Source organism: Oryx dammah, unplaced genomic scaffold (genome assembly GCF_014754425.2).
Source record: "Oryx dammah isolate SB20612 unplaced genomic scaffold, SCBI_Odam_1.1 HiC_scaffold_11, whole genome shotgun sequence".
Taxonomy (NCBI): domain Eukaryota; kingdom Metazoa; phylum Chordata; class Mammalia; order Artiodactyla; family Bovidae; genus Oryx; species Oryx dammah.
The window spans coordinates 20,102,934-20,130,493 of NW_024070195.1; the positions used below are offsets into that span (position 1 = coordinate 20,102,934).

At 38.0% G+C, this 27,560-nt stretch overlaps 1 protein-coding gene across 1 annotated transcript in view; it reads right to left on the reverse strand.

Moving 5' to 3' along the window:
* SLC17A1 (solute carrier family 17 member 1) overlaps positions 1–26,717 on the reverse strand; it is a 51,542-nt gene extending 24,825 nt beyond the window's left edge. Inside the window, exons 1-10 of the mRNA XM_040250131.1 lie at positions 26,433–26,717; positions 25,094–25,178; positions 18,591–18,763; positions 11,120–11,353; positions 10,260–10,347; positions 9,842–9,928; positions 5,308–5,426; positions 5,040–5,204; positions 3,681–3,813; positions 3,448–3,595 (exon numbers count right to left, since the gene is read on the reverse strand). Coding sequence (XP_040106065.1) covers positions 3,448–3,595; positions 3,681–3,813; positions 5,040–5,204; positions 5,308–5,426; positions 9,842–9,928; positions 10,260–10,347; positions 11,120–11,353; positions 18,591–18,763; positions 25,094–25,127 — 1,181 coding nt within the window. The 5' untranslated portion in view covers positions 25,128–25,178; positions 26,433–26,717. The remainder of the gene's footprint in view (positions 1–3,447; positions 3,596–3,680; positions 3,814–5,039; positions 5,205–5,307; positions 5,427–9,841; positions 9,929–10,259; positions 10,348–11,119; positions 11,354–18,590; positions 18,764–25,093; positions 25,179–26,432) is intronic.
* Positions 26,718–27,560: the final 843 nt, after the last annotated feature.

Consider the following 27,560-nt stretch of genomic DNA (forward strand, 5'->3'; position numbering starts at 1 on the left):
TGGGTTTAATTTGCTACTTTTTCCCCTTACCTACTTGAGATACAAACATGGTTACTGATTTTAGGACTTAATTGTCTGTCAATATATAAGTTTAAAGCTATACATTTCTCTCTGGGTATGATTTTTAAATGTACCCCACATGCTTATCAATGATATTTCACATTTCATTGTAATTTAAAGTATTTTCTAATTTCAAATGTGATTTCTCCTTTGACCTAAACATTAATTTCAAAGCAATGGGAGTTATCTATCATTTGCTTTTGATAGCAACCCTAATTTCACTGTGATTAAAGAATGTATTCTGAGTGATTACAGTCATTTAATCTTAATTCAGTTTGCTATATGATTCTGCAGTCCCCAGTGTCAAGAGTCCTGAGTGCCATGACAGTTCCTCTGAAAATCATTACACATCCAGAATATGGAGTGGTTCACCAACCTGAGATTGACAAGGTGAGAGCCTTTTATGCTCCACTCCTCATGCCATCCAAACCTCAGATGGTAGGTATTGATATGGGCAATGAAAACAGTCTTGAGATTGTTTTAATGCTGGACAATTCCCTGGATAGCAATTAGCTCTAAAATTGCTCAGTCATGTCCAACTCTTTGTGACCCCATGGACTACAGCCTGCCAGGCTCCTCTGTCCTTGGGGATTCTCTGGGCAAGACTACTGGAGAGGGTTGCCATACCCTCCTCCAGGGGATCTTCCCAACCCAGGGATCAAACGCAGGTCTCCCACATTGCAGGCGAATTCTTTACCAGCTGAGCTATCAGGAAAGCCCTGACATTGTTTTAATGCTGGACGATTCCCTGGACAGGAGTTAGCTCTAAAATTGCTCCTTCTTCAGCTGTAACATCACATGGTAAAAGCATTTTGGAAGTATAAATAGCTGTTGAAGCAGCCTTTCAATTTAATTGATTTTATATTTGGTTTAATAATGATTCAGTAGAACCAGAACAAGATTCAGATGTCTAAACTATAGTCTCACATGGAGGGAAATTCGCCTGCAATGTGGGAGACCTGGGTTTGATCCCTGGGTTGGGAAGACCCCCGAAAGACGAAGGACAGTATGGCAACCCACTCCAGTGCATGACCCATCCATCAGTCAAAAATAATTAAAAGCAATTATAAAACATTTTGGAGCCTCCCTTTAAGAATGTCAAGGGAATGACAGTGCCTTCTTAATGCATCACATAGCATCTTTAGAATCCTCTGTGCTTCTCTACTCTTGCTACCCACCAAAGAGATGGTCACTACATTTCCAGGTCCACTATATCTCACTCCATTTCCCAAACAATATTCTCATGGAACCACATCTGTGTCTCTTCTTCCTTCCAGACCTTCTTTCTTGCCATCTGGGTTCTACTCAAACAAATGTAATCATTTGCCCATTCCTCAGTTCTAGTCTTCCCTGGTGGCTCAGAGGTTAAAGAGTCTGCCTGCAATGCGGGAGACCTGGGTTCGATCCCTGGGTTGGGAAGATCCTCTGGAGAAGGAAATGGCAACCCACTCCAGTCCTCTTGCCTGGAAAATTCCATGGACCGAGGAGCCTGGTAGGCTACAGTCCATGGGGTCCCAAAGAGTTGCACACGACTGAGCGACTTCACTTTCACTTTCAGTTCTAGCAAAGATCAAATTCCCCTAAAAGGACAATTTAGTAATTTATCCTCTAAGGGAACTCTTTTTAATAGGCAAGGGAGGTATATGACTAGGAACATTAGGAATAAGTTTCATTTAACTCATTAATTAAAAAGTTTAAGAATTGTTTGTGACATAATGTATTATGTCAATATGTTTGTGACATAAGGTATTAATACATATGCCCTAAATATTAATGATGATCTAGCTTAAGAGGCTAATAATATTTCCAAATTGTATATTAGTCTATCTTCTGTGACCTTACAAAATCACCTGGCTAACATGGAATTTGGACCCACTGGAATGATGCAACGCAGGTCAAGTTCTCTGATATTGACGCCATTGCTGGCCAAGCTATTTCCCATCCTACTGACCAGGTACTAGTGGATAACACTAGGGAGGCATTGACTACATCTAGGCAGCTCTGGAGGCAGGTAAATCTAGGTATTAATCCTCCTATTTATTACTAATCATGTGACTTTACATACATTCATTTCCCTGGTCTTTGGTTTCTTTTCTCATACTTTGTGGACAATATTATCTTACAGTGGGGCATGTCACATAAAAAATAATAAATGTTTGTTCTTGCTGATTAGTCACCAAGTCATGTCCAACTCTTTTGCAACCCCATGGACTTGCAGCTCGCCCAGCTCCTCTGTCCATGAGATTTCCTAGCTAAGCATATTGGAGTGGATTGCCATTTCTTACTCCAGAGGGATCTGCCTGACTTGGGGATTGAACACCTATCTCCTGCATTGGCAGGCAGATTCTTTACCACTGAGCCAACAGGGAAGACCCCCAAAATGGTAGCTCTTTATAATTTTCTTAACACTCTAGTGCTCTTGCCTGGAAAATCCCATGGGTGGAGAAGCCTGGTAGGCTGCAGTCCATAGGGTCTCGAAGAGTTGGACACGACTGAGCGACTTCACTTTCACTTTCCACTTTCATGCATTGGAGAAGGAAATGGCAACCTACTCCAGTGTTCTTGCCTGGAGAATCCCAGGGATAGGGGAGTCTGGTGGGCTGCCGTCTATGGGGTCGCACAAAGTCAGACATGACTGAAGCAACTTAGCAGCAGCAGCATTTGTAGACACATTTTTAATTTACCTGTTTCTCAGAGTGTATATAGCCCAACTGGCATTGTGTATTCTGTATCAAATAATCCTTTTATGTCTTTATATAATTTCAAGTAGCCAGAAAACTTTCAGGCATTTTCAAGGAGGGTCTAAAAATGAATAAATCAAATGCATACATGTCTTTGTTACTTTGGCCTTCCCCTAGTATAGATCTGATGGACAAGATTCTTTACAGAATTGTGACAAATTAGAATATTCTTGGTTGATCTTTGCCTCTCTACCCCAGGCCGCAGATTTACAAAACTTCAGAGAATTCTGTTCATATTGGATCTATGTTCTCCAGAAAGTGCCAGCCCTGGACAGTGTCCCCTGGAGTTGTGCAAACAACAGAACTGCTTCCATTAATCACACTTATTATACCTAAAAAGGGCATATAGCACAGTAAAAAGAGGAAAAGTTTTTTGCCAACTGGATCTGGATTAAAATCCTAGGTAATATCCAAGCCAGTGGTGAGATCTTAGGCTGATAATCAAGTATCTGAATGTCAGTTTCCTTCGTTGCAAAATAAATATTACTAATTGTTGGTTGAGGAGTGATAATATATACTTTTTAAGTCTGACCTATATCGATGCTTCTTCAGAATGTTTGGCCTGTTGACCATCAATTCCAAAATAGTTGAAATCTTAAAACATCCTTAAGAACTTAGATACAAGAAAGAGATTTTAAAAACCTACCTGGGAGCGATATCCACGACATTTATCATTAGTCCACCCATAGCAAAGCTTGCTGTTGAATTAGCAAGTATCAGGAAAATTATAGTGGCATAGAAGTTGGAACTCAGGTAAAGCAGGCAGAGGCTGAAGAGGGTAGGCAGGAGAAATCCTACGGAATGATTCAGACAACAGTCAGGTGTATGCCAAAGATGGGGGATACCCCAAAATACTTGAACGTATTGGCTATTTCTTACCTAGTGAGGTGAAGAGTTTCCGGATGGTGACTAGACTGAAAGTATTCCTTGTCTGGAAGATGTCTGCCATATAACCTGCTAGGACACCAAAAATCCAGGCAAACAAATGGGGGAGGGAAGACAGCAGCCCATTCTGAGGAGGAAATGTTATTGTGAGTGAATATGAGAAATGGAATAATCTCTACACTGAAATTCAGTATTGAAAGTTTGAATTGTCACACAGGAAACAATCAACATGCAACCCCAGAATTATTTCATGCTACCCAAGAGAAAGAGAAAAATAGTTTTGAGGTCAGAAACAGATATCACAATTTGCTTAGTTTTCTATTGTATTATCATGGGGCCTGAAAGTTCTAGATGGTAGAGAGGAAAACTAAGTTGGGAATGGGAAATGCTGTCCCTGAGGAAAATGACAAATAATAATGATAACAGAAGACATGTATATGGTGCTTATTCTGGACCAGCTGCTGTTAATCTTTGCAACAAATCTGTGGTCTAGTGGAAGATTACACTGAATCATATGGAGCTCAAAAGACTTTTGTCATGCTAGTCCCTAGGCTGGGTAGTTGGAAATTCATTATAGAATGTCTCAAAGTGGCAAGCCCAGATTCCATTTCTAAAGGAGTCTTTCCTGGTTATTATGGCATCAAGCAACAGAAGGTTTCAAGCATTTGTACTTTTTCAAGTCAGAAAAGCAAGGAGAATGCCAGTCCTTTCAGAGCAAGACATGAGTCATGGGTTCACATGACTCTTTGCCTCTCCCCCATGGAGAGGATTGGTATGAGCTGTGATGGGTGGTAGACTCTGGCCAATTGACTTTCAGGGGAGGATCCCCATCCCTGCAGGGAACAATAGTATTGAGCTTTGAGGAATACACAGAGGTTGTTGTTATAGGGAATGGGAGATAGGGAAGCTGGGAAGCTGGGTGGTGTGTATTTTTGTGGGAGTGCTAGACAGGATGGCTACACCTTTTGTTCTGGGCAACATTAACATAATAATTGGAAATGGTGAAGTCTCTAGGTAAAGAACATCAGCTAAATAGTATGAGTGCTAAGTCGCTTCAGTCATGTCTGACTTTGAGACCCTATGGACTATAGCCTGCCAGGCTCCTCTGTCCATGCGATTCTCCAGGCAAGAATACTGGAGTGGGTTGCCATGCCCTCCTCCAGGGGATCTTCCTGACCCAGGGATTGAACCCTTGTCTCTCTGTCTCCTGCATTAACAGTCAGGTTCTTTACCACTAGCACCACTTCGAAAGCTCAAATAATATAGGGATGGGCAAGAGCTAGGACTAGAGTCATGGTAGAAAGACATGGTCACAAAGTCCTTCATAAAGTGAAGAGGAAAAGGTGTACTTACCTCTTTTACATCAACATGAAGCTTGTAGTCAATATATATTGGTGTATAAATACTCAGGAAGGTATTTGACCAGAAAAAAGCAAAATTACAGAGGGAAATGACCCAGAGTGGAGTAGACTTCAGCATAGCTTTGATGGGCACTTTGGTGGGTGTACTTGACCTGACCTGGAAGGGAACCCATTAATCATTAGCCCATTAGGTCAAGCTGGAACACATTTCATTTGGCACAGAATCTGGGCGATACCAAAGTGGAGCATGCGGGTTCTACCTGCTGGGTGAGAGCGGATGTGATGTATTCCTTCTCTCTGATGCTTATATATGGATGGTCCTTTGGGTCCTCATAAAACAGAATGAACCAGAGAACACTTAAGGCACAGCCACAAGCACCTATCAGAGCAGGACAAATTAGAATTGAAATTGCTCTGTCTGTAGTGAGTTTCTTTTCCAAATTGGCACTTTTCATTACTGGTCTGAGAACTAGGACCTCCTCTTTCTTTTTGGAAATTTGCAGCAAGGCTTACATTTTTCATAATTTTCTTTGTATCCACACCTGCATCTCCAAACAGAGTGAATTTTACAGAAATGGTAGCAAACCCTCTGGCCTCTTCTGACTTCTTAGCCTCTATTATTCTCCATGTAGGATAGCTGGGCCTCCTTGCTCTTAGGCCATCATCTCTACAGATTCTTAATGTGTTCTATTGTGAGAGGAGGGTGTAACTGGGCTCATATGGGCTTGACAATCACCTGGTTTTGAGAAGTAGGCCTTAGCCATACTCCTAAGTTGCAGCCTAGGCCTTCAGGATTGTCCAAGTCCCATAAGAGTGTGCCAAATTATTTGTTGCTTTTGACTTTTTCATACTAATGATCTGATCATAAGGAATCCTCTGTTAGGATAGGGAATGTATACTGCTTAGTAGTCAGGCTCCAGAAATGCATTCATTCATTTGACAAATATACTGGTTAAATGCCATTATGTACCATGTACCATTCTAGGTCATGGGAATGCAGCAGTGAATAAAGCAGACATATACCCTGCCTTTATAGCATTTACTTTCTAATGGATGAGAGAGATAGTGAATAATGATTAAGCAAAAGGTAATAAATGTCAGTGACAAGAGCTAGGGAAGAGAGTTATGGGGAGAGGAACAAAGGAGCACTATGTTCAGGGAAAGTGAGGACATCGATGTGGACACAGATACTCCAGGCTGGGGGAGAAATAAGTACCAAGGTCCAGAGTTATGAAGCCAGTGTCACTGGACAGCAAGCAAGGTGAGGATGGTAATGGATGAGGATGAGAGGTAGTGAGATCAGACCATGTGGAAAGCCGGAGCCACTGTGGCATCTCAGACTTCTGCAACACACTTGAAGACAACATTAAAAGAATAGTTTGACAGTATACCATTTCCACCTCATTCTGTGACCTGAGTGCCGAAACACAAGGCAAAATGTAAGTAGACATGAACACCTAATAAATACACAGGAAATACAATATATTTCTCTAAATTACTGTAGTCAATCCTTAGAAAATTCATTTGATGCTATTAGCTTTCTTTAAAAATGGGAAAATAGATGCTCAGAAAGGTCTACTTACTTGCTCAGGGGTACATGGTTAGTAAGCGGTAACTGACACTTAAGCATGGATTATATTGTCTAGAGAGGGAAAATAGCTGTAGAGGAGGAGACTGGAGAAAAGCTTTGAAGAAAGACAACAGTTAGTGGCAAATAGAAGAGGAGAATCTCTGCAAGTCTTTGCAAAAGAGATTGAGAGGAAATGGCCAGAAGGATGAAGTCTAATGCAGGGAAAGCAGGACCACAGCAACTGAGATGAGAAGGAAATGCCTGATCACTGAAGTTCAGCACATGGAGTCAAAGGTACAGGCATCAGGGAAAGAATGGTATTGTTGGGTTGACTGATGGTACTTGTTCAGGTCAAATGTGGACTGAAGAAATTCAACTTGATTTATGGGCATCAAGGCTTGGACAGTTCTAACATTTGGGAGGCATATAAGGAGTTTGGAAGTCATCATCAAATGAAATTATAAACATCAACAATGCTTCTTTGATCTGGCAGAGAATTGAGGTCACAGGGCAAACCACTGTCCCCAAACCACTGCCCTCCTGTCTCTAGAGAGACAGACAGACAGTTGCAGAGAATTACAAGTTCTCAGAACAGAAGCCCCCAAACAGAAAACTCCAATGGAACCAGTCAGTAGCAGGGTAGGAAAACCTAGCATTTGATGGTTTACTGTAGGTTCAGTGTGGACAAGTTTGAGAGATGAAAGGTCTGGGTGGGAGGGGTCCCAGGCTTAAGCAGACCCCTCACACTTTTGTGAGTTTTATTTCCAGAAGACCTGCCAGATTCTCACAGTGAATATAAGAATAAAATCTCTTAATCCTTCTAGGAGAAGATGGAGAAAGTAACCATTTTTAATTACATCTAGAGCATTCTGTTCTTCACAAAAACTACTCAAGGGGAAATTATTTTATCAGAGCCTCACCAACTTAAGGAAAGGGCAACACCCAACTCCAGACCCTTCTTCCTGTCTCACTTAAGGAGGGGGAAAAAACAAAACTGAGAAGAACTGGTGAAGCTCAGGGGCACAGGCTCACCAAAACCCTGAGACCAAATCATAGACCACAGGACACTGTCTCCCCACATACACACCTTACCACCATATCAGAAGAATCCTTGCATGTTAGTGGGAATCCATCTAGAATTGCATGTCCCAAATCTTATTTAAGAAGTCTCTAGAGAAACTAAAAAAACTACAGGAAAGACAAAAACAAAGATACTGGAGGAAATTGTAGCCTCTGAAACAGAGCACACAGTAAGCCAGATTAACCTGTAGCCAGTAAAACATAAAACCTCACACTGAAGGGCTATTTATTTCAGTTCATTTTAGTGTATTTTGTTGAGCTTTCAACAAGAGAACCACGAAGCATAGAAAACAACAACAACAACAAAACAGTTTGAAGGGACACAGCAAGCATCAGAACTAGACTCAGATATTAGCAGAGGTGTGGAATTATGAGATCAAGAATTTAACACATGATTAAAAAGCCTGTGAAAAAGATAGCATATAAGAATAAGTAGTAAGTAGAGAGACAAATTCTAACAATCAAAAGAAAATGCTGTAAATTAAAAAACATTGTAACAGAAATGAAGAATGCCTTTAATGGGCTCATTAAGATAGACATAGTTGAAGGAAAAAAAAATCACTGAACTTCAAGAAATGGCCATATGAATTTCCAAACCTGAAATGCAAATAGAATAAAAACATTAAAAGGAAAAGAATATCCAACAATTGTGGGACAACTACAATGGTGTAATATATGTGTAGTGGGAATATCAGAAAGAGAATAAGAGAAAGGAGCAGAAAAAATATTTGATGACTAATGACAGTGATGAAGAGCAGTGAAACTGAGAGGATGGAAGACATATTTTCACATTATGGCTTGCCCAGTTGCTCCCTGTGGGTATTGGAGGCTCCCTGTGGGTATTGGAGGCTCCCTGTAGATTCATTCTCCACCCTTCTTTACCCTGCTTTGGCCACAGATGGCTGACTTGAATGAACATCAACAGGCCCCATGTCTTCTGCTTTCCAGATAGATTTAGGCAGAAGAAAGCCTAAGCAGAAGATTAGAAGGAGAGACCTGAATGAGATCAGGGTGTCTCGTTCCCTAGTTATCACCTTCCCCAGCATTGCCTCAGTCTATACTCCCTTTTATGAAAAGTCACAGGTCCTCTCAATGTAGATATCTCTACAGGACTCTCTCCTAGTGGATTCCCCTCAACTACTCCCTTGCTTGCCCCTTTGGGCCTGGGGATGGTATTAGCTTCTAGCTAATTTTGATTTTGCTAGCACCAGATCACTGCTCTAACCCTGTGATTCTGCCACATCTTTATATCATTTTAAATAATCACTTCATAAATAGATCCCTCTGCATTAAGACTCTATATTATTTGTCTATCAAATGAGCATAAAAGCACTCATCCACAGTCCCTTATTGACAAATTTAAAATCAAGATTTGAAAGTGATTTTCTAACTTATCTGGAAACCCCAGTCCTTTATAGTTTTTCATTTATTCCAATTTGTTGAGAATTTCGTGTGTCACTCTAGAAACTAATGTGTTTGATTATGAGATGATAGGGCTTCCCTGGTAGCTCAGCTGGTAAAGAATCAACCTGCAATGCAGGAGACCCCAGTTCGAACCCTGGGTCTGGAAGATCCCCTAGAGAAGGGATAGGTTACCCACTCCAGTATTCTTGGGCTTCTCTGGTGTTTCAGCTGGTGAAGAATCCGCCTGCAGTGTGGAAGACCTGGGTTTGATCCCTGGGTTGGGAAGATCCCCTGGTTAAGGGAATAGCTACCCACTCCAGTATTCTGGCCTGGAGACTGTATAGTCCATGCAGTCTCAAAGAGTCAGTCATGACTGAGCAACTTTCACTTTCACATAAGATGATGTACCAAATCATGCTTGGGATATTAAGTATACATAGTATACTCATATTATGTTTGACCTGTTCTGATCATCCCTTTCCCCATGAGTTTACATAAGGGATATGTTTCTGTAGCACTGATGTTATAGAGTTGTGAAATTATGTACAATGATGCATGTATAGTTCTGAACATGATGTCTTGCTTGCAATAAGAAATTAATGAATGTTGACTGCTCTTTTTCCTTCAATGTGATTATTTTTAATATTGTTAACTTCATATAAATTATCAAATTTTGCATTTACTTTTAGGTTTTTTAGACCTTTAAATAATGACTTGGATTTTTATAGAAAGAGACTCACCAAAAATATAAAAGACCATGGGCCATCCCAGGGAGTCACAGATGAATCCAGTGATAAGCAGGACAATGCAGGGTCCTAGTAGAAGTCCTAATCAGAAGGCACAAAGAACATCCGTAATGAATGCAGGCATCTGGAAATGGAGATAACGTAGCTTCATGGTGGCAGTGAACAACTTCTAGTGAAACATTCATGTAATACCAAACAGAAGAAAATAATGAAATATTTGCTTTTTTCTCTTTTTGCTGTTGTTAGAGATAAGGAAACCTCTTCTCTGTCCTGGACAATTTCCACATATTTAGTGTGGATGGTTTCCAAAGCGCTTGACAGTTCAAAACACACATATTTCTTATGTTCTAGGGCAGAACATGCTACAATGAGATGACAATGGGATTAAACATTCTAGGCCCTAAGTCATTACCTGACAAACTCAGAGCAGTAAGTCGGGCTAGTTCCAAGGGAGGAGCCCACTTGATCCATATTACTTGCTGAGTTGTTAAAGTTATCCCCTGAAAGAATGATTAGAACATTTGATCGCTGACATGTTCTGTGAATTTAAACTCTAGTTTTTGCACTATCTTTTTTATCTTTTTAATTGGAGGAAAATCACTTTACAATGTTATATTGGTTTCTGCTGTACAAGAATGTGAATCAGCCATATGGCTCCCTGTGTTATACACAGCTTTACACCAGCTATCTATTTTTCACTTAGTAGTGTATATATGCAGAGAAGGCAATGGCACCCCACTCCAGTACTCTTGCCTGGAGAATCCCATGGATGGAGAAGCCTGGTGGGCTTCAGTCCATGGGGTCGTGAAGAGTTGGACATGACTGAGCAACTTCACTTTCACTGTTCACTTTCATCCATTGGAGAAGGAAATGGCAACCCACACCAGTGTTCTTGCCTGGAGAATCTCAGGGACGGAGGAGCCTGGTAGGCTGCCGTCTATGGGGTCACACAGTGTCGGACACAACTGAAGCGACTTAGCAGTAGCAGTGTATATATGTCAATGCTACTTTCTCCATTCATCCCACTCTTGCCTTCCCCCACTGGGTCCACAAGTCCATTCTCTACATCTGTGTCTCCATTCCTTCACTGCAAACAAGTTTCTCAATGCCATTTTCTAGATTCCATATATATGCATTAATATATGATATTTGTTTTTCTCTTTCTGACTTCACTCTGTATAACAGATTTTAGGTCCATCCACCTCATTAGAACTGAATCAAATTCATTCTTTTTTATGGCTGAGTAATATTCTATTTTGCATTATTTTATACCTGGAACATTCCCTTGATTACTCGGCATATAATGACCAAAATTTCTCCAAATTCAGCTGCCAGTGGGAGGAGCAGGGTAAATAGAGAGCTGAGAAGTAATGCAAAACCAATCATTTTCTTTAAAGAGTATATTCCAGATAAATATCCTGCAGGAATTTGGCTGATGAGTACACCATAGAAGATGGAACTTAACATGATCCCCTGGATTTCAGTGCTCCAGTTATACACAGGGTTCTGAAAGAAAAAAGGAGATGGATTTAGCCACTCTGCAAATGATTTTCTACAATGTTCAGGAATGCGGGAAAATTGGTCTTCCAGTCTTCCAGTTTACCCCATGTAAAATATCTGCCCTCTGCCTAATCTCCTCTGTTATATGACTTATTTATTTCTGATAACATCATTTTCTGTTTGTAATTATGTTTTATCATTGGCATCCTCAACTATAACAAAGTCCTTGCTATAAAGGGCATCATCTGTTCCTCCCATACCTGCACAGCATAGACATTTAAAACTTGTTTTAAAAAAAAATTAGATGCAATTGGCATATTATTTCAGGTGTACAACATGATTGGCTATTTGTATATATTGAGAAATGATCACCACAGTAAGTCAACATCCATGACAACATATGGTTCTAGTTTTAGTTGTGATGAAAACTTTTAAGATCTACTCTCTTAGCCACTTTCAACTATACAAAATAGTACTTTTAACTGTAGTCACCATGCCATCTACTACACCATCATAACTTATTTCGTAGCTGGATGTTTGCACTTTTTAACTCCTTTTACCCATTTTGCCCAGCCTCCCCAATCCCATGCTACTAGCAATCACCAACCTATTCTCTGTGTCCAGGAGCTTGGTTTTTTTTTAGAATTTACATATAAATGAAATTATATAGTAGTTGTCTTTGTCTGATTTATTTCACTTAGCACAGGGCCCTCAAGATCCATTCATGTTTCAGCAAATGGCAAGATTTCATATTTTATGTCCAAGTAATATTCTATTAAATATTAGTACCACATTTACATTATCTATTCATGAATACTTAGGATATTGTAAATAATGCTGCAATGAACATGGGATGTAGATATTTCTTCAAGTTAGTGTTTTCTTTTTCTTTGGATAAATACCCAGAAGTAGAATTGCTGGATCATATGGTTATTTTTTTTGAAGAACCTTCATACATACTGTTTTCCATGGCAACTGTAGTAATTTACATTATACCACCAGTGCACTAGTGTTCCCATATTTCTACATCTTAGCCAATACAATATTTATCTTTTTGCTAATATCCATTCTGACAGGATATCCATATTTGCCGACTAAGGTCCGTCTAGTCAAGGCTATGGTTTTCCAGTAGTCAGGTATGGATGTGAGAGTTGGACTGTGAAGAAGGCTGAGCGCTGAAGAATTGATACTTTTGAACTGTGGTGTTGGAGAAGACTCTTGAGAGTCCCTTGGACTGCAAGGAGATCCAACCAGTCCATTCTGAAGGAGATCAGCCCTGGGATTTCTTGGGAAGGAATGATGCTAAAGCTGAAACTCCAGTACTTTGGCCACCTCATGCGAAGAGTTGACTCATTGGAAAAGACTCTGATGCTGGGAGGGATTGGGGGCAGGAGGAGAAGGGGACCTCAGAGGATGAGATGGCTGGATGGCGTCACTGACTCGATGGACATGAGTCTGAGTGAACTCCAGGAGTTGGTGATGGACAGGGAGGCCTGGCGTGCTGCGATTCATGGGGTCGCAAAGAGTTGGACACGACTGAGCAACTGAACTGAACTGAACTGATTCTGACAGGTGTGAGGTGATATCTTATGGGTTTGAATTACATTTCCATGATGATATTGAATGCATTTTCTCAGAAAAATGTCCATTTATATCCTCTGCTCCTTTTTGGTTGGATTTTTTTTTTTTTTTTGCTATAGAGTTAGATGAGTTCTTCATATATCTTGGATATTAATCCCTGATCAGATACATGATTTGCAAGTATTTTCTCCCATTCAGTAGGTTGCCTTTTCATTTTGTTGATGGTTTCCTTTGCCATGCAGAAGCTTTTAGTTTGATGTAGTCTCACTTGTTTACTTTTGCTTTTGTTGCCATTGACTTTGATGTCAAATCCAAAAAATCATAGCCAAGACTAACGTCAATGAGTTTTTCATTTATATTTTCTTTTAGTTTCATGGTTCTAGGTTTTATGTTCCAAGTTGGATTCATTTTGAGTTAATTTTTGTGTCTGTTATAAGTTAGGGGTCTAGTTTTTCCAACACCACTCATTGAAGAGATTGTCCATTCATCATGGTAAATTCTTGACTCCTCTGTCATAGATTAATTGCCCACCTTATGTATGGATTTATTTCTGGGCTACCTACTCTGCTTCATTGATCAACGTGTCTGTGTTTATATCAATACCATACTTTCTTGATTATTATAGTTTTGGGATATAGTTCGAAATTAGAGGGGTTGATGCCTTTTTCTTTCTTCTTATTATTGTTTTTCTTTCTTCTTATTGCTTTGGCTATTTTGGGTCCATACAAATTGCACTGTTTGTTCTATTTCTGTAAAAAATGTAATTGGAATTTTGATAAAGATTACATCTAATCTGTAGACTTTTTGACAGTATGAATTCTTCCAATCTATGAGCACAAAATATCTCTCCACTTACTTGTATCTTCTTCTGTTTCTTTCATCAGTGTCACGTAGTTTTTAGTGCATAGGTGTTTCACCTTCTCGATTAAATGTATTCCTGCTATTTTATTCTTTTTGATGCAATTGTTTTAATTTTATTTCTGCCAGTTTTTTATTAGTGCATAGAAACACAAAAGATTTTTGTATATTGATTTTGTATCTCACGAGTTTACCAGATTCATTTATTAGCCCTAACAGTTTCCTTAGTGAAGTCTTTAGAATTTTCTATATGTAATGTCATGTCATCTGCAAATAGTGACAATTTTTCTTCTTCCTTTACAGTTTGGATACCCCTCCTTTTTTACCTTGCCTAATTGTGCCAGTGAAACCTTCTAAAACTATGCTGAATAAAAGTGGTGGGAGTGGGCATCACTGTTTCTTCCTGACATTGGAAGAAAAGCTTTCAGATTTTCACCATTAGGTATGATGTTATCTGTGGCCTTGTTACATTGCTGGTCTTTACTATGCTGAAGCATGTTCCCTGTATATTCACTTGCTGAGAATTTTTATCACAAATAGATACTACTTTTGTCAAGCCCTGCTGGCCACCAGAGCCAGGTGATCAAGGGAGCAGCTGCTAAAAAGGAAAAAAAAAAAAAATGGAGCACCAGAACAAGAGTGCCAGGTGAATGTAAAAGCTGCCCCTTTGGGAGATACTGGCTCTCTGGAGTACAGCAAAGAGAGAACACAAGGATGGCATTCACTGGCTTCTGTCCCCAAAGAGAAAGAACCCCAGGAGACCCTGGATGTGTATTAAATTAGATGCTTGTGCCGCAAGTCAACAGTTTATGGTAAGCAAATAAACCTCTTTCATAGAATGTCTTGGTGCTTTTCAAACAGCTGCTTCTGTGCTGTGCCAAGGGGTAGGTGAGTCCATGGGCAAGCCATTTAAGAACCATTTCTCAGTTCCCTTTACCCTTGTGGGACTTGTGTTTGTGAGCCCTGTTGGCCTTCAGAGCTAGACCTTTGGGTGGCTTATCTCTCAGGTGCAGGGATGATGCCCAATGCGGGGTTCAGACTCTTCACTCCTGAGAGGGATGTCTTGCTGGGTCACCTTGCCAGGGGTTTGCAGTGAGATTGTGTCTCAGCATTTCCTCTTGGTTATGGGCATTTTCTTGTTCTCCTGATGTGTAGGAGTATTCAGTTTTTTATTTTTTTCCCAGAGGAAAATTTTCCGTAGGTATCTATATGTTTGGTGTGTCTGTAGGAGGCGGTGAATCCAGAACATTTCTACAGGTTCACCTCCAACATCTCTAATACTTGTTTCTTAAATATTACTAATAGATGCAAACTCCTCTGTAGAATACCATGTAGTACTACACTGACTGCAGTTATTAATTTCTACTTACCCCTTTTCATCCTTTTTCTCTATTCCGTTAACCTTGTTGACAAAACAACGTATCCCCCTAACAACACACACGCTGATCCCAGAGAGCAAAGTAGCAACAGAGAGAATATCAAATCATGAAGAGAAGTTCTCAGGCTGAACTATGGGAATAATTGAGTGGGATAATAAAGGAAAAAAGGCCATTCCTCTTCTTTCACTTGGCTCTGATGTGGCATGTTTTGTTGTCTGTCTCAGGAGTGGATTCCTCTGCTGGTTTTGGCTAGGGGGTCTTGCATAGTTTTGTTGCTTTATTAAATCTGACATAAGAAATTCTTAATATTGAACTTACATTTTGGACTATGAGGAGGCTGTAGTATTTTTGGACTCACTGCACAGGAAGAAATTTTAATTTTAGTAGGTGAGGACAAGATGAAAACTTTTTTGGAAATGTCTAAAATAGTCCCTTTGTAGTTTATTTTAGATAAAGAATGTTCTAAATGGTACTCTTGGTTGACTATGAAATAATCAACTAGGTAGGAGTCTGTCTGTTTGCTTTCTTGTCACTGTTATCTTGCGCCCTTCATCCTTTGTCTTCCTTTCTCAAATCCCTGTCATCCTATAGCTGTAGATAGTGATGTCTTGTCTGATAGAAAGGACTTCCATGAGAGATTTGGTAGAAGCATCACTCTGAGTATATTGAATACTAATAGTGACGGGCCTCTATACAGTAGCCAAATGGTCATGGAAGCTCCAGATCTTTTTCATTGGTGGGAGATTACTCAGAGGATGGAACAAGATGCTCTGCCATATTTTTCTAAATGACAGGTATTTTCCCAAGGATATCAATATTCACCTTTCCACATATCAGATGATTCAGCACACATTTGCTCGACTCTCCCTGTGCAAATTATTCAGAATATTGGGTTTTTTTTTATGGCATAAAGCCGTCACTCTTTCTAGTGGAGTGTAGAAAAAGAAGAAAAGTGGGCACCATAGTTGAATTCAAACCACTCACCTCAGATGAAATTCCCCACACCAGAAGAATAAAACCTGAGTATTTACGTATTCAATCCATTAACTAGTTATCATTAAATAAAGTACTCTGTATATAAATATGTAAATTAACCTATATAAATCTTAGGAATAAATATATATACATCTGTATGAGTCATAGAAATGAAAAAATAGATAATATCCCAGTAGGTAAAATGGACTAAGGGTATCAATAGATAACTTATAAGAGAAAAAAATGGTAATGACCAATAAATATAGATCACAGAAATATAAAAATGTATACATTCATTAATAAATTTTAAAGTTACGACATAATTTCTATCAGATTGGTAAATTTTAAACAAAATAAAATAATTATATATATATTTTTGGCTGTTTTAGCAGAGGGAAGACAGAGGATATTTCTCATTTATGTGTAACACTTTCTCATCTTCCCTCCTTTTCTTTTCTATACTCAGTGTCCCTTATTGCGCTCTCTTTGGTTTCTGTTCTCTCGTTTTCCTTGTTATTTGCCTTCTTTTCTAAAATGTTCTGTCTAGTATTATCGTATCAGTTTTCTGAGTTCTGTCCATTTCTTTTTTTTTTTTCCTCCATTCATCCGCTATCCGAGCAGAGACTTCTATCACCGGGCCATCTCGGCTTTGAGTACCTAAATGTGGGACACTAGTTCCTTCCCTAGTTATAGTTACTTTGCTAGTTTTTAGGTTCATTTGTAACTTAAGTTTACAATTTAGGTCTTCTTTGGGAAAATAATCTGGTGAGTTTTCATATTTGAGAATAATTATCTATTCAATTTCTTCATCTAGTACCTTTGTAGAGGGGAAAACTGAATTCCTTTTCTATGACTCTTATTTGAAGAAGGTCAGTTCTCCTGGATTACAGCAGCAGATTCCTAGCGGGGAGGGGGATGGTGAATGTGCCAAAGAAAAGTTCAAGCTTCACAGTTTGAGCTGCCCCTTCTTTTACTGCAGTGAAGGAAATAAAATACAGCTTTTGTGAGTAGCCATTTCTCTAGAAAAAGGGGGTCTTGATGTTTAAACCAAGGCAATGGAATACTCAAGAATTAAACAATTTTGAATAAAATTGATTTTTTGACAGATTTTTTGAGGTACAGTTGACACAATAAACTGTGTATTTAATCTTTGTCATAAAGTATACAACTTCTAAAATTCTTAAATGTGTAACTTCACAGGATATAGAATTTGAGTTTGGCAGGTTTCTTTTTCTTTCAGTACTTTAGAAATTTCACTTCTTTCTTTATGTTTGAGTGGTGTCTGTTAAGAAATCTGTAATTTTTATCCTTGTTCCTCTGTAGTCTTTTTCCTCCAGATTTATTTGAGATATTCTTTTTGTCTTGGTTTTCTGCAATTTGAATATGTATGTCTGGATGGTAATTCTTGTTGTTCTTGATTAATTTTCTTTTTAGTATTTGCCCTGTTTGGTGTTCTGAATTTGTCGTTTGGTGTCTGCCATTAACTTCAAAAAGTTCTCAGCCATTAATTTTTCAAATATTTCTTCTTCCCATTTTTCCTACTCTTTCTGATATTCTAATCAAGCACATGTTACACCTTTTGGTACTGTCCACAGTTCTGGGATGTTCTGCTTAGTTTTTTATTTTTTCATCTTTTTCATTTTAGCTTGGGAAGTTCATATATTCCAGTTCACTGATTCTTTCCTCACCTGTGTTGATACTACATATGAGCCCATCAAGGCATTCTTTATACCTGTTACAATTGCCATGATTTCTACTATTTCTTTTTTTATTCTAATAATATCCACCTCTCTATTGACATTACCTCTCTGGTATTGTATTCTTTTCCCATTAGACCCCTTGACATATTAATTACAGTTATTTTAAATTCCCTGTAGGAATTCCTACATATGTGTCAAATCTGAGATCTGGTTCTGATGCTTATGTTAAAAAAAAAAATCAGGGTGCAGTACATTGCATATAGAGCATTACTCTTAATATAAATAGGGGTGAAAATAAGGAAATATTTTATTTGCTTGTGTATTAAAAAAGGGACATAAGTATAGTGAAAAAATATTTTTTCCTATCTATTTCCATTTCTTTTGTATTACATCTTCTGACAGATAGTTATCAACCCATTACCTTCTGTAGGTGAAATTAACAAAACATGTAAATATACTGTAAGTTAAAAACATAAATAAGAAAGAAAACGTGTTGATTTCTATTTCTCATTTAAGATGTTTTCCTTTTTTCTCTTGTCCAAACTTCTCTTGCCCTTTACAAATACTGAGACATACTTTAGTCATGGGACATCTTCATTTAGGTTTACTACTGACGAGGTAGATCAAGACTTGAGCTTCTTTTTTGAATAATTACTATCATATCAATTATGATAACATTCAATCTCTACACAAATTAGTTGGCAAGATAGGATTTTAAACTTATGACTGTGTGTAATATTTTTGATATACCTTTATGTTATCCTGGAGCTCCTTTGTGGAGGTGTTGGACAAACCCTGTGGCTCCGTGCTGTTCACCATGGCTATCATTGTGAGGCTCATACACACACGCTGTGACATTATTATAACATTACAGAGGAGCAGGAAGACAGCGATTCCATAACGAATGGAACAGAAATATGGAACTGGAATGTACGAGAGAAAATATCCATCGTTAACACAGCTGAGGAAAAAACCACATTTTAACATTAGGGGTCCAAATTTCCGAGTGGCCTTTCCTAATAATGGCCAGAAAATATCCATTGTTAACACAGCTGAGGAAAAAAACATATTTTAACATTAGGGGTCCAAATTTCCGAGTGGCCCTTCCTAATGTTTATTTTAAAGGGAACATTTTTAAAAACACCTTGAGTTACTCTTGGAAATAAGTCCCCTGAATAACCAACAAGACCTTCCCTCAAGTAAACTACTTTATTCTTAAAACTAAGATGACTAGTCTGATTGAGAAACTCATATGTGCACATAGCAGAAGAAAGTTGCATTTTAAAAAAAGTAATGTGTAACGTTACTGGCCTCCAATTAAAATAAATAAATTTTTAAAAAAGTAATGTATTTGAGGTAGCTTCAAGCTACAGTAATCAATGCAGTGTTAGTGTGAGACCAAACAAATTCATCTATAGGAGAAAATAGGGAGTCCATATGATCATATGTTTTTGAATAAATGCACTAATGCAATTCAACGGAAGATATTAGTCTTTTCAACAAATGGCCTTTCTCAAGAGAAATAAAAATATATATCTACAAAAGGCTTGTACTGAATTGCTCATGGCAGCTTTATTTAAAATAGCTGGATCTTTGGAATGGATGAACATACTGTAGTATATTAATACAATGGATATTACTCAGAAATATGAAGGAAGGAAACACTGATACACTCAACAATCTGGATGAATCCCAACAAACATTTGCTCAGCTAAAGAAGCTAGACACCAAAGAGTGAATACCATTTTTATGCGTGCTATTTCTATGAATTTCAAAAAATAGGCAAAATTAATTTATGTGGCTAGATATTAAATAACAATTTCCTCTTGGTAAGGAGGGCAAAGGGACATCATGGGACTTTAAACTAATGTAATGTTCTATGAGTCTTGTTTGTAAGTTTATACATTTCTCAAAGCACATCTAAATATATACTTAAGATCCATATTTTATGTAATTATACTTCAATAAATATTAAAATATTCAATAATGTTGTTGGGAAAACCGGACAATCACATGCAAAAGAATGAAACTGGACCACTCTCTTATACCATATACAAAAATTAAGTCAAAATGGATTAAAATTTGAACTCAAGACATGAAACCATAAAACTTCTAGAAGAACATATAGATGGTAAATTCCCTGACATAAGTCTTGGCAATGATTTTTTAATAAGACATCAAAAGCAAAAGCAGAGAAAGCAAAAATGAACAGAGGGCACTATATCAAACTAAAAGTCTTCTGCACAGCAAAGGAAATTATAAACAAAATGAAAGGGCAACCTACTGAATGGGAGAAGACACTTGCAAATCATTTATCTGATAAGGGGTTAGACTGCAAAATATAAAAAGAACTCAATTTTGTTTTTATTCTGTATTGGGATGTAGCCAATTAACAAACAGTGTGACAGTTTCAGGTGGACAGCAAAAGGACTCAGCCATACAAATACATGTATCAACTCTCCCTCAAGCTCTCTTCCCATCCAGGCTGCCACATAACATTGAGCAGAGTAAAAAGAACTCGCACAATTTAACAGGAAAAATTTTTACAAAGCAAAACCAAAAAAATCTGATTAAGAAATGGGCAAAACTGAAGAGACATTTTTCCAAAGAAGAGATGCATATCGTTAAGAGGTACATGGAAAGATGTTCAGCATCACTCATCATTCAATTCAGTTCAGTTCAGTCACTCAGTTGTGGGCAGTTTTCATTCCAATCCCAAAGAAAGGCAAAGCCAAAGAATGCTCACTCATCATTAGGGAAATGCAAATCAAAACCATAATGGGATAGCATCTTACACCTGTTAAAATGACTTTTATCGAAAAAAAGGTAAGAAATGAGTATTGGCAAGGATGTGGACCGTTTTGGACTTCCCAGGTGGTCCAGTGGTTAAGACTCAGTGCCTGCACCACAGGGGTTGTGGGTTCCATCTCTCCTGTGTGAAACTAAGATCCCACATGCCCTGCGGTGCAGATAAAAATTTAAAAAGACAAAAAAAAAAAAAAAAGGATGTGTAGTAGGCAGAATAATGCCCCAGCCACATACATCAAAAAAAATTGTGTAGAGAAACTATGATCACGTATCAGATTGGCATAGATCCAAAAACACATCTGTTGGCAAGCCTGAAAGAAAAGAGGATGGGACCTCCATTATTACAACCCAGTAGAGGTTTTAAATTGCCTGTGGTTAGTATAAAGAAATAATTTTTTGGCCACACCATGCAGCAGGGGGTTAGTTCCCCCATCAGGGATTGAACCTGCATCCCAGGCAGTGGAAGCTCGGAGTCTTAGCCACTGGCCAGTCAGGGAAGTTCCAAGAAATAAATTTGACTTTTAATTACTGATATTATATCCAGGTAGCTAGCCAAAAGTTAATCTTGTTTCTAAAAATTCATCTGCTAATTTGGAGAGGTTTTCTATGTACAGAATGTGCAAATTATGATTTTATCTCTTCTTTTCCTATCCTTCTGTCTTTTACTTCATGGTATCATTGCATCAGAACCACGAGTATATTACTGATTGTATCAAGCAGTTCTGGTTTTATGCCATTGTTCCTGATTTACATAGAGTAATTCTAATGTTTTTACATTTTGGATAATGTTTGTTGGAAGTTCTGTTGTAGATATGCTTTATGAAGTGTATTTATTTCTATTGCTGTGTTAAAAAATTTTCACAAACTTAATGACTTAAAATGGCACCCTTTTAATAAAAGGTTCACAATTATGCAGGTCATAAGTTTTAGCATGATGTGGTTGGATTTTCACTCCTGGTCTCAAAGGTTAAAATCAAGTGATCAGGCAAGATGAGTTCTCAGGTGGAGGTTCTCTGGAAGGAACTATTGGAAGAGTCCAGTTTTCTGTGGTTGTTGTACTTCTGTTGCTATTTCCCTGGTGACTGTCAGCTAAGAGTTATTCTCAGTTTTAAGATGTTGTGCATTATGCTGCTTGTCACACGGCCCCCTCTGTCCCCAAAACCAGCAAGGAAGAATCTCTTCTGTTAAATCCTTCTCGTGCTTTGAATCTCTCTAGCTGCTCTCTGACCTCTAGATCCAGATTTAAAGAGTTCCTGTGATTAGATCAGTCCTACCTGGATTTAAGATCAGCTGATTATGGGCCATGCTTAGATCTGCAACATCCCTTCAAGCAGCACCTACCTTGGCATTTGCTTAAATAACTGGAGGAAGGTGTATGTATACCACGGGCCAGAATCTTGTGGGCAGTCTTAGAACAATTCACGGTCTAGTCCCAGAAGATCCATGTTCATGCCATATACAAAACATACTCACCCCAACCCAAAGTTCCTTAAGGTCTCATCTCATTACACTATCAACTCAAGTCCAAATCCTCATCAAAATGTCAGCTCAAATTTACAAAATTTAAAACAAATACGGATGAAGCTTCTAAAAGTAACCCACTATGGGAATAGTATCTATCAGCGAACTTGTGAAATTAGAGAGACAAATTACACACTCGCACTGTTTCCACTTATAATAGTGGGACAGGCATAGGATAATTGATACAGACATTCCAGTTTCAAAAGGGGGAGAAATGGAGTGTAAAAAGAAGTCACTGATCAATAAGAGTTTTGAAGTTCAGTTAGACAAATGTTGAACTTTTCTTGAGGCCTGGGGATAATCCTTGTGGCCCTTGGCTCTGCCCTCTGAGCTCTCTGCTTTATCCTCTGCCTTTTGGTTCCACCCAAGAGTGCAAAGGGGCCATCTTAGAGTACTGTCCATCACATATTCGTAGTTACCTAATAGTGTTCATCGAGAATGAATGTTAATTTCATAAAGATTTTTTTTAATCTAATGAGGTCATCATATAGTTTTCTTCTTTAATTTGTATTGAATGACAATTATTTACTTTGTAATAGAAAACAATTCTTTCATTTCTAGGATTGGACTTAGTTTTTGTGATTTTTAAAAATTAAAAAAAATTTGTTTTGCTAATGTTTTATTAGGATTTTTGTATCTTTTAAAAATAGTGTTAATTTTGCTTTACATATTTGAGTCTATTTAGTTACATAAGTTTTTTTTTCAGTGATCCCATTGACTTGAATTTTGTATCATTGTACATTTTTGAAGAATTATTTGAAACAGAAGATTTTAAATTAGATAAATTAGCAATTATCTAATTAAATAGATAAATTTATCTAAATTATCTAGTTATCTAATAAATTATCTAGTTAAGTTATAATATAGTAATACCAAATTCATATACAACTTAAAAAAATGATGAGGAAGCTCTTTATGTACAACTGTAGGATTCCATTTAGATATATTATTAAGTGAAAAAAGTAACATTAGTACCTGGAAAATTAGTTTCTTGACAGATCTCCCTTTGTAAACAGATAAGAATATTAGATAAAAATTTATTTAAAGTTAACACTTCATTGAAAGTTTGAATGATCTGGCAGGAAAGATAAGATACTCAGGCCGAAAATTTTGTGAAGACAGAGTCCTCAAGGCATAGACTGATCACTGAAGGAAGATTTTTCCCTGAAGACATTTGCCCTCAGGTTGCTTTTTGCCTCCCAGAAAATGGAGCAACAGGAATCAGGCACCAATGCCCTGGCAACGGAAGAGTCTAGTAAGTGACCCTTTCCTGAAATGTTTACATGCCAAAGACTTGCTGAGTCAGTGAGGGGAAAATCCATTGCCTCCTAACCTTTTCCAGGAGGCAAAAATTTTTGCCCTGTTTGAACCTTGAGACTGAGCAAAAGGAAGGAAAAAGTGTCTTAGAAATTTAATCATTACCCAGCCCTTCCTTTGCCTTTAAACTCACTGGCCTTGGGTCATCTGCAAAACATTTCAAACCACACGTGTATACATGCACACTGAGATGACTTGCCTCAAAGCTTTCTAAACAACCTCATCCTTTTTAAAATTCTCAAAAGCAAAAGGGGAGTAAGTAGACCTGAAAATCTGAAGGAAACAGTGGGAAAATTCCTAGATGAGAAAAAAAAAGCCTCTAGAGGGCAAAGGGGAAGCTATCTTCACCATGTGTGGAATAGGGCTTGTCACAGTCAGTTAAGGGTACCCTTCTGAGTTATGTTCTTTTCTCTACATTGCTCCAGAAAGAATATGAATTATTTCAAAATAAGTCTTGAAAAAAAGGAATCATAGGAGTTTAGAAAGGAATATAAAAAAATGTATATGTGTGTTTACCAGTCACTTTGCTGTATAGCAGAAATTAGCATAAAATTGTAAATCAACTATATGTCAATAAAAACAAAGAACAAAAAATCTGAAACTCAAAAAAAGAAATCACATACAAAAAGAGAAATCACAAGGAGTGTTCTAAAGTGCTTGGGACTGAGTAACATTAAGATACTACATGTCAAGCTCTGGAAAGAGCAAATTCTACACCTCAGAACATATTTATTAAAAAAGAGAGAACTCAAAGACTTGGAAAATGAACAATAGAAAATGAAAAGATCCTAAAAAGAAGTAAATGTTAAACATAAAGGCAGAAATCAATTTTATAGACATATATATATGTTTATATCTTTTATATGTTCACATATAATTAAAATTCCATGGATAGAGGAGCCTGGTGGGCTACAGTCCACAGGGTCACAAAGAGTTGGATACATCTGAGCACACAGACACTAGACTAGATAATTTGAATACAAAGGAACAATATGAAAATACCAAAATTATTAAGTATCAAAATTGACACAAGAAGAAATATAAAATTTAATAGGCCACTAACATTTATATAAATTGAAAAAGTATGCAATTTGTTGCCCACCCTCTCTTCTAGGATTTTTGTCTCCCATAATGTAGATATAACTCTAATCTAATAGCAGTAATTCCATATCGTTTTTCCCCTGCCCTGCTTAAGACAAACAATCTAAAGAATATCCTGTAAATATCCAGCTGTTTATGTTGAAGGGTACAGTGACTCAAGAACATTCATCCTGCCTCACTTCCATCCATGTATCTGTCTCTCTCTCCTTGAGATAGAACCAAAATAGTCCCCCCTCTTTCTGACATTCTCCACCAAGTGATAAACTGACAGGTGTATAAGAATCAAAATAACAGTGTGAATAATCTTGGTACATGGGTTATTTTATTTAGGGTTTTTCTAATGGAAAATCATGGCATGGATATTTTTCCCCCCACCTCCTTTCCTGAACATTTCTAAGACGCTTTACATTTTAGTCCATGTGTTTATGGACAAAATCTTCTCACATGGAATCAGTAGTGTCCTGTTTAAGAAGAAGGAAGCCTATGTCATAGAGAATAATTTCTACCTTTCCCTGGAGAGACCTGGTTATCCACTTGCATAATGGTGTTATGGTTGTTTTTCTTCTTGCTGAAGGGTTTGTTTTCTATCCCCTGCAAGTGCAAAACACACTGACATCAGCATTACAGAGGGAAGAACTGGTTAAAATCCACCTAGCACCTCTCTCTGCTTTAAAACATTAATCCAAGGGAAACTTGCTTTGTCATACCAGTACCCATTGTTTTGACATTTCACTTTTATGATATTTTTGTTAATTACAAAATACACAGAAAACCTGAAAACTCTAAAAAGCAAACAAGACATCCTGCCAAGCCATAATTCTATATCTAGTGAAGATATCCCTCCAAAGTGAAAGAGAAAGACTGACAAACAAAACTTGAGAGAATTCACTGCCAGGAAATCTACCCTGTAGGGAATGTGAAAGGAAGCTTTTCAGACAGAAGCAGATTATTGAAGGTAGCTCACCGGTAAAGAACCTGCCTACAATGCAGGAGATGAGGCAAAAGCCTCAGGTTCCATTCCTGGGTCAGGAAGATTCCCCAGACAAGGAAATGGCAACCCACTCCAGTATTCTTGCCTGGGAAATACCAAGGACAGCCCATGGGGTGGCAAAAGAATCAGACATGATTTAGCAACTAATCAACAAACTTGGATGTACAAAAAGAAAGGAAGGATGTCAGAAAAGGAATTAAAGGTAACATACAGTTCTTTGTTTTTCTTATATCTTCATAGAGCTAAAAGATTTTTTAAAAATGCTTTTACAAGCAGAGGCAAATCATTCTCCTCACTACCCTGGACAAAATGACCCCTGCTGCCAGGTCTGCATTTGGTGGGAAGCTCCACAAAGTGGGTGAATCAAAGAGTTTTGTCTATATCAGCATGTATGACATCAGATGCTCAAAAAATACTTAAAATTTCTAAGGCTGGGTTTGCAAAGTATGTATAAATGAGCAGTCTGTCAACCACCATTATTACTCATTGGGACATCTGGGGCTGCCATTTATTTCAGTATTACATACACACACACACACCCCACCGCTGTCACAAGCACACATACTCTCCATGCCACTCACACATCCACAAGCACTAAAGACTACACAATACACGCTTCTCTCTCCTTTATTGACATAACTGTCCACCTCAAACGCATCCCTAGGAATGTTCTTTTCTTTCCCTTGTGAAAAATCTATAAAAAGATATATTTTGTCCAACTCCCCTGTCCAAATTTCCCCAGATTGTTAAATAGCTTTGATAAATTTCTAATAGAAGCCCTCCTTATTAATCCTTCTGGAGAATTAATTCTAAACTTCACTTTATGAATAATATATAAGCATATAGTTACTAACCTGATTTAGGAGGGAAAAGCGATTCCTTTTTGCCCTGTGAAGACTTTCCTCTCAAATTTAAAAAATATTGAATTTCTGGATTTGCTAATTTCAGCCACTTAAATCCTTCACCATATCCTTTGATCTCCCTAGGTCAAAGTTAAAAATTTAATTTTTAACTTCACTTACATTCTTGCCTTGAATCTTCAGGGGAGGGAGTCTTAAAATCATCCAATGGACTAGAAACCTAGAAATCTGCCAGTCATTTCATGACTTTAATAGACAGACCCCCCCGACCCCATCCCGCCCTGCCACCCCCCCAGGCTCCTTCTCTACCAGGAGGCAGAACCTGCCTGTCCCATAAGAGTTTCCAGGATTTTTCGATTGAGGATGGCTCCGTGTCTACAGTGCTATTTTGACAGGCATGCTATGGTGTTCTAAATGCTTTGTAAATGTCCTACTGGCTTTCTGCCCCATCTTCCTTCCCTCCCTTCTTTCCATCCTTCCTTCTTCCCCCCTTTCCCTTCTGCCTCTCCTTGTTTCCTCTCCCCTTCCACTCCCCATCTCCCCTCGTCTCTTCCAAAGGTCACATCTGTTTGGTATTCAAGCTACTCAGAAAGAGGGGCATTTTACTGAGGTGTGTTCTCTGAGATCTATGAATTCCCTCGTGGCTTCCCCTGCAATGACTGTAAGTTCTCCTGGTTCAGCCTCCCGTCTATAGAGGTACTTGGGAGCATTTTACCTTGGAACTCTTTGAAGATAAGCTACTGAGTAGATAGGGACATCTAAGCCCTGAAATCAAAAATTTTGTGCTATAATTTCTTACATACTGAAGCATTTTAAAATGTATTATGCTTTCAAAGTGCTTAATGTATGTTTGGCACATAGAAGATACTCTATAACATGATCAAGTTATTTTCTCTCTAAAGAAACGTTGAAACAGAAGTAGAGTCACAGATACAGAAAACAAACTTATGGGTACTGGAGGGTAAGTGGGGGAGAGACAGGTCGGAAAATTGGGATTGACATATACACACTACTATATATAAAATATATAACTAATAAGGACCTATTGTGTAGCACAGGGAACTCAATACTCTGTAATGGCATATATGGGAAAAGAATTTTAAAAGAAAGTGCCTATATATA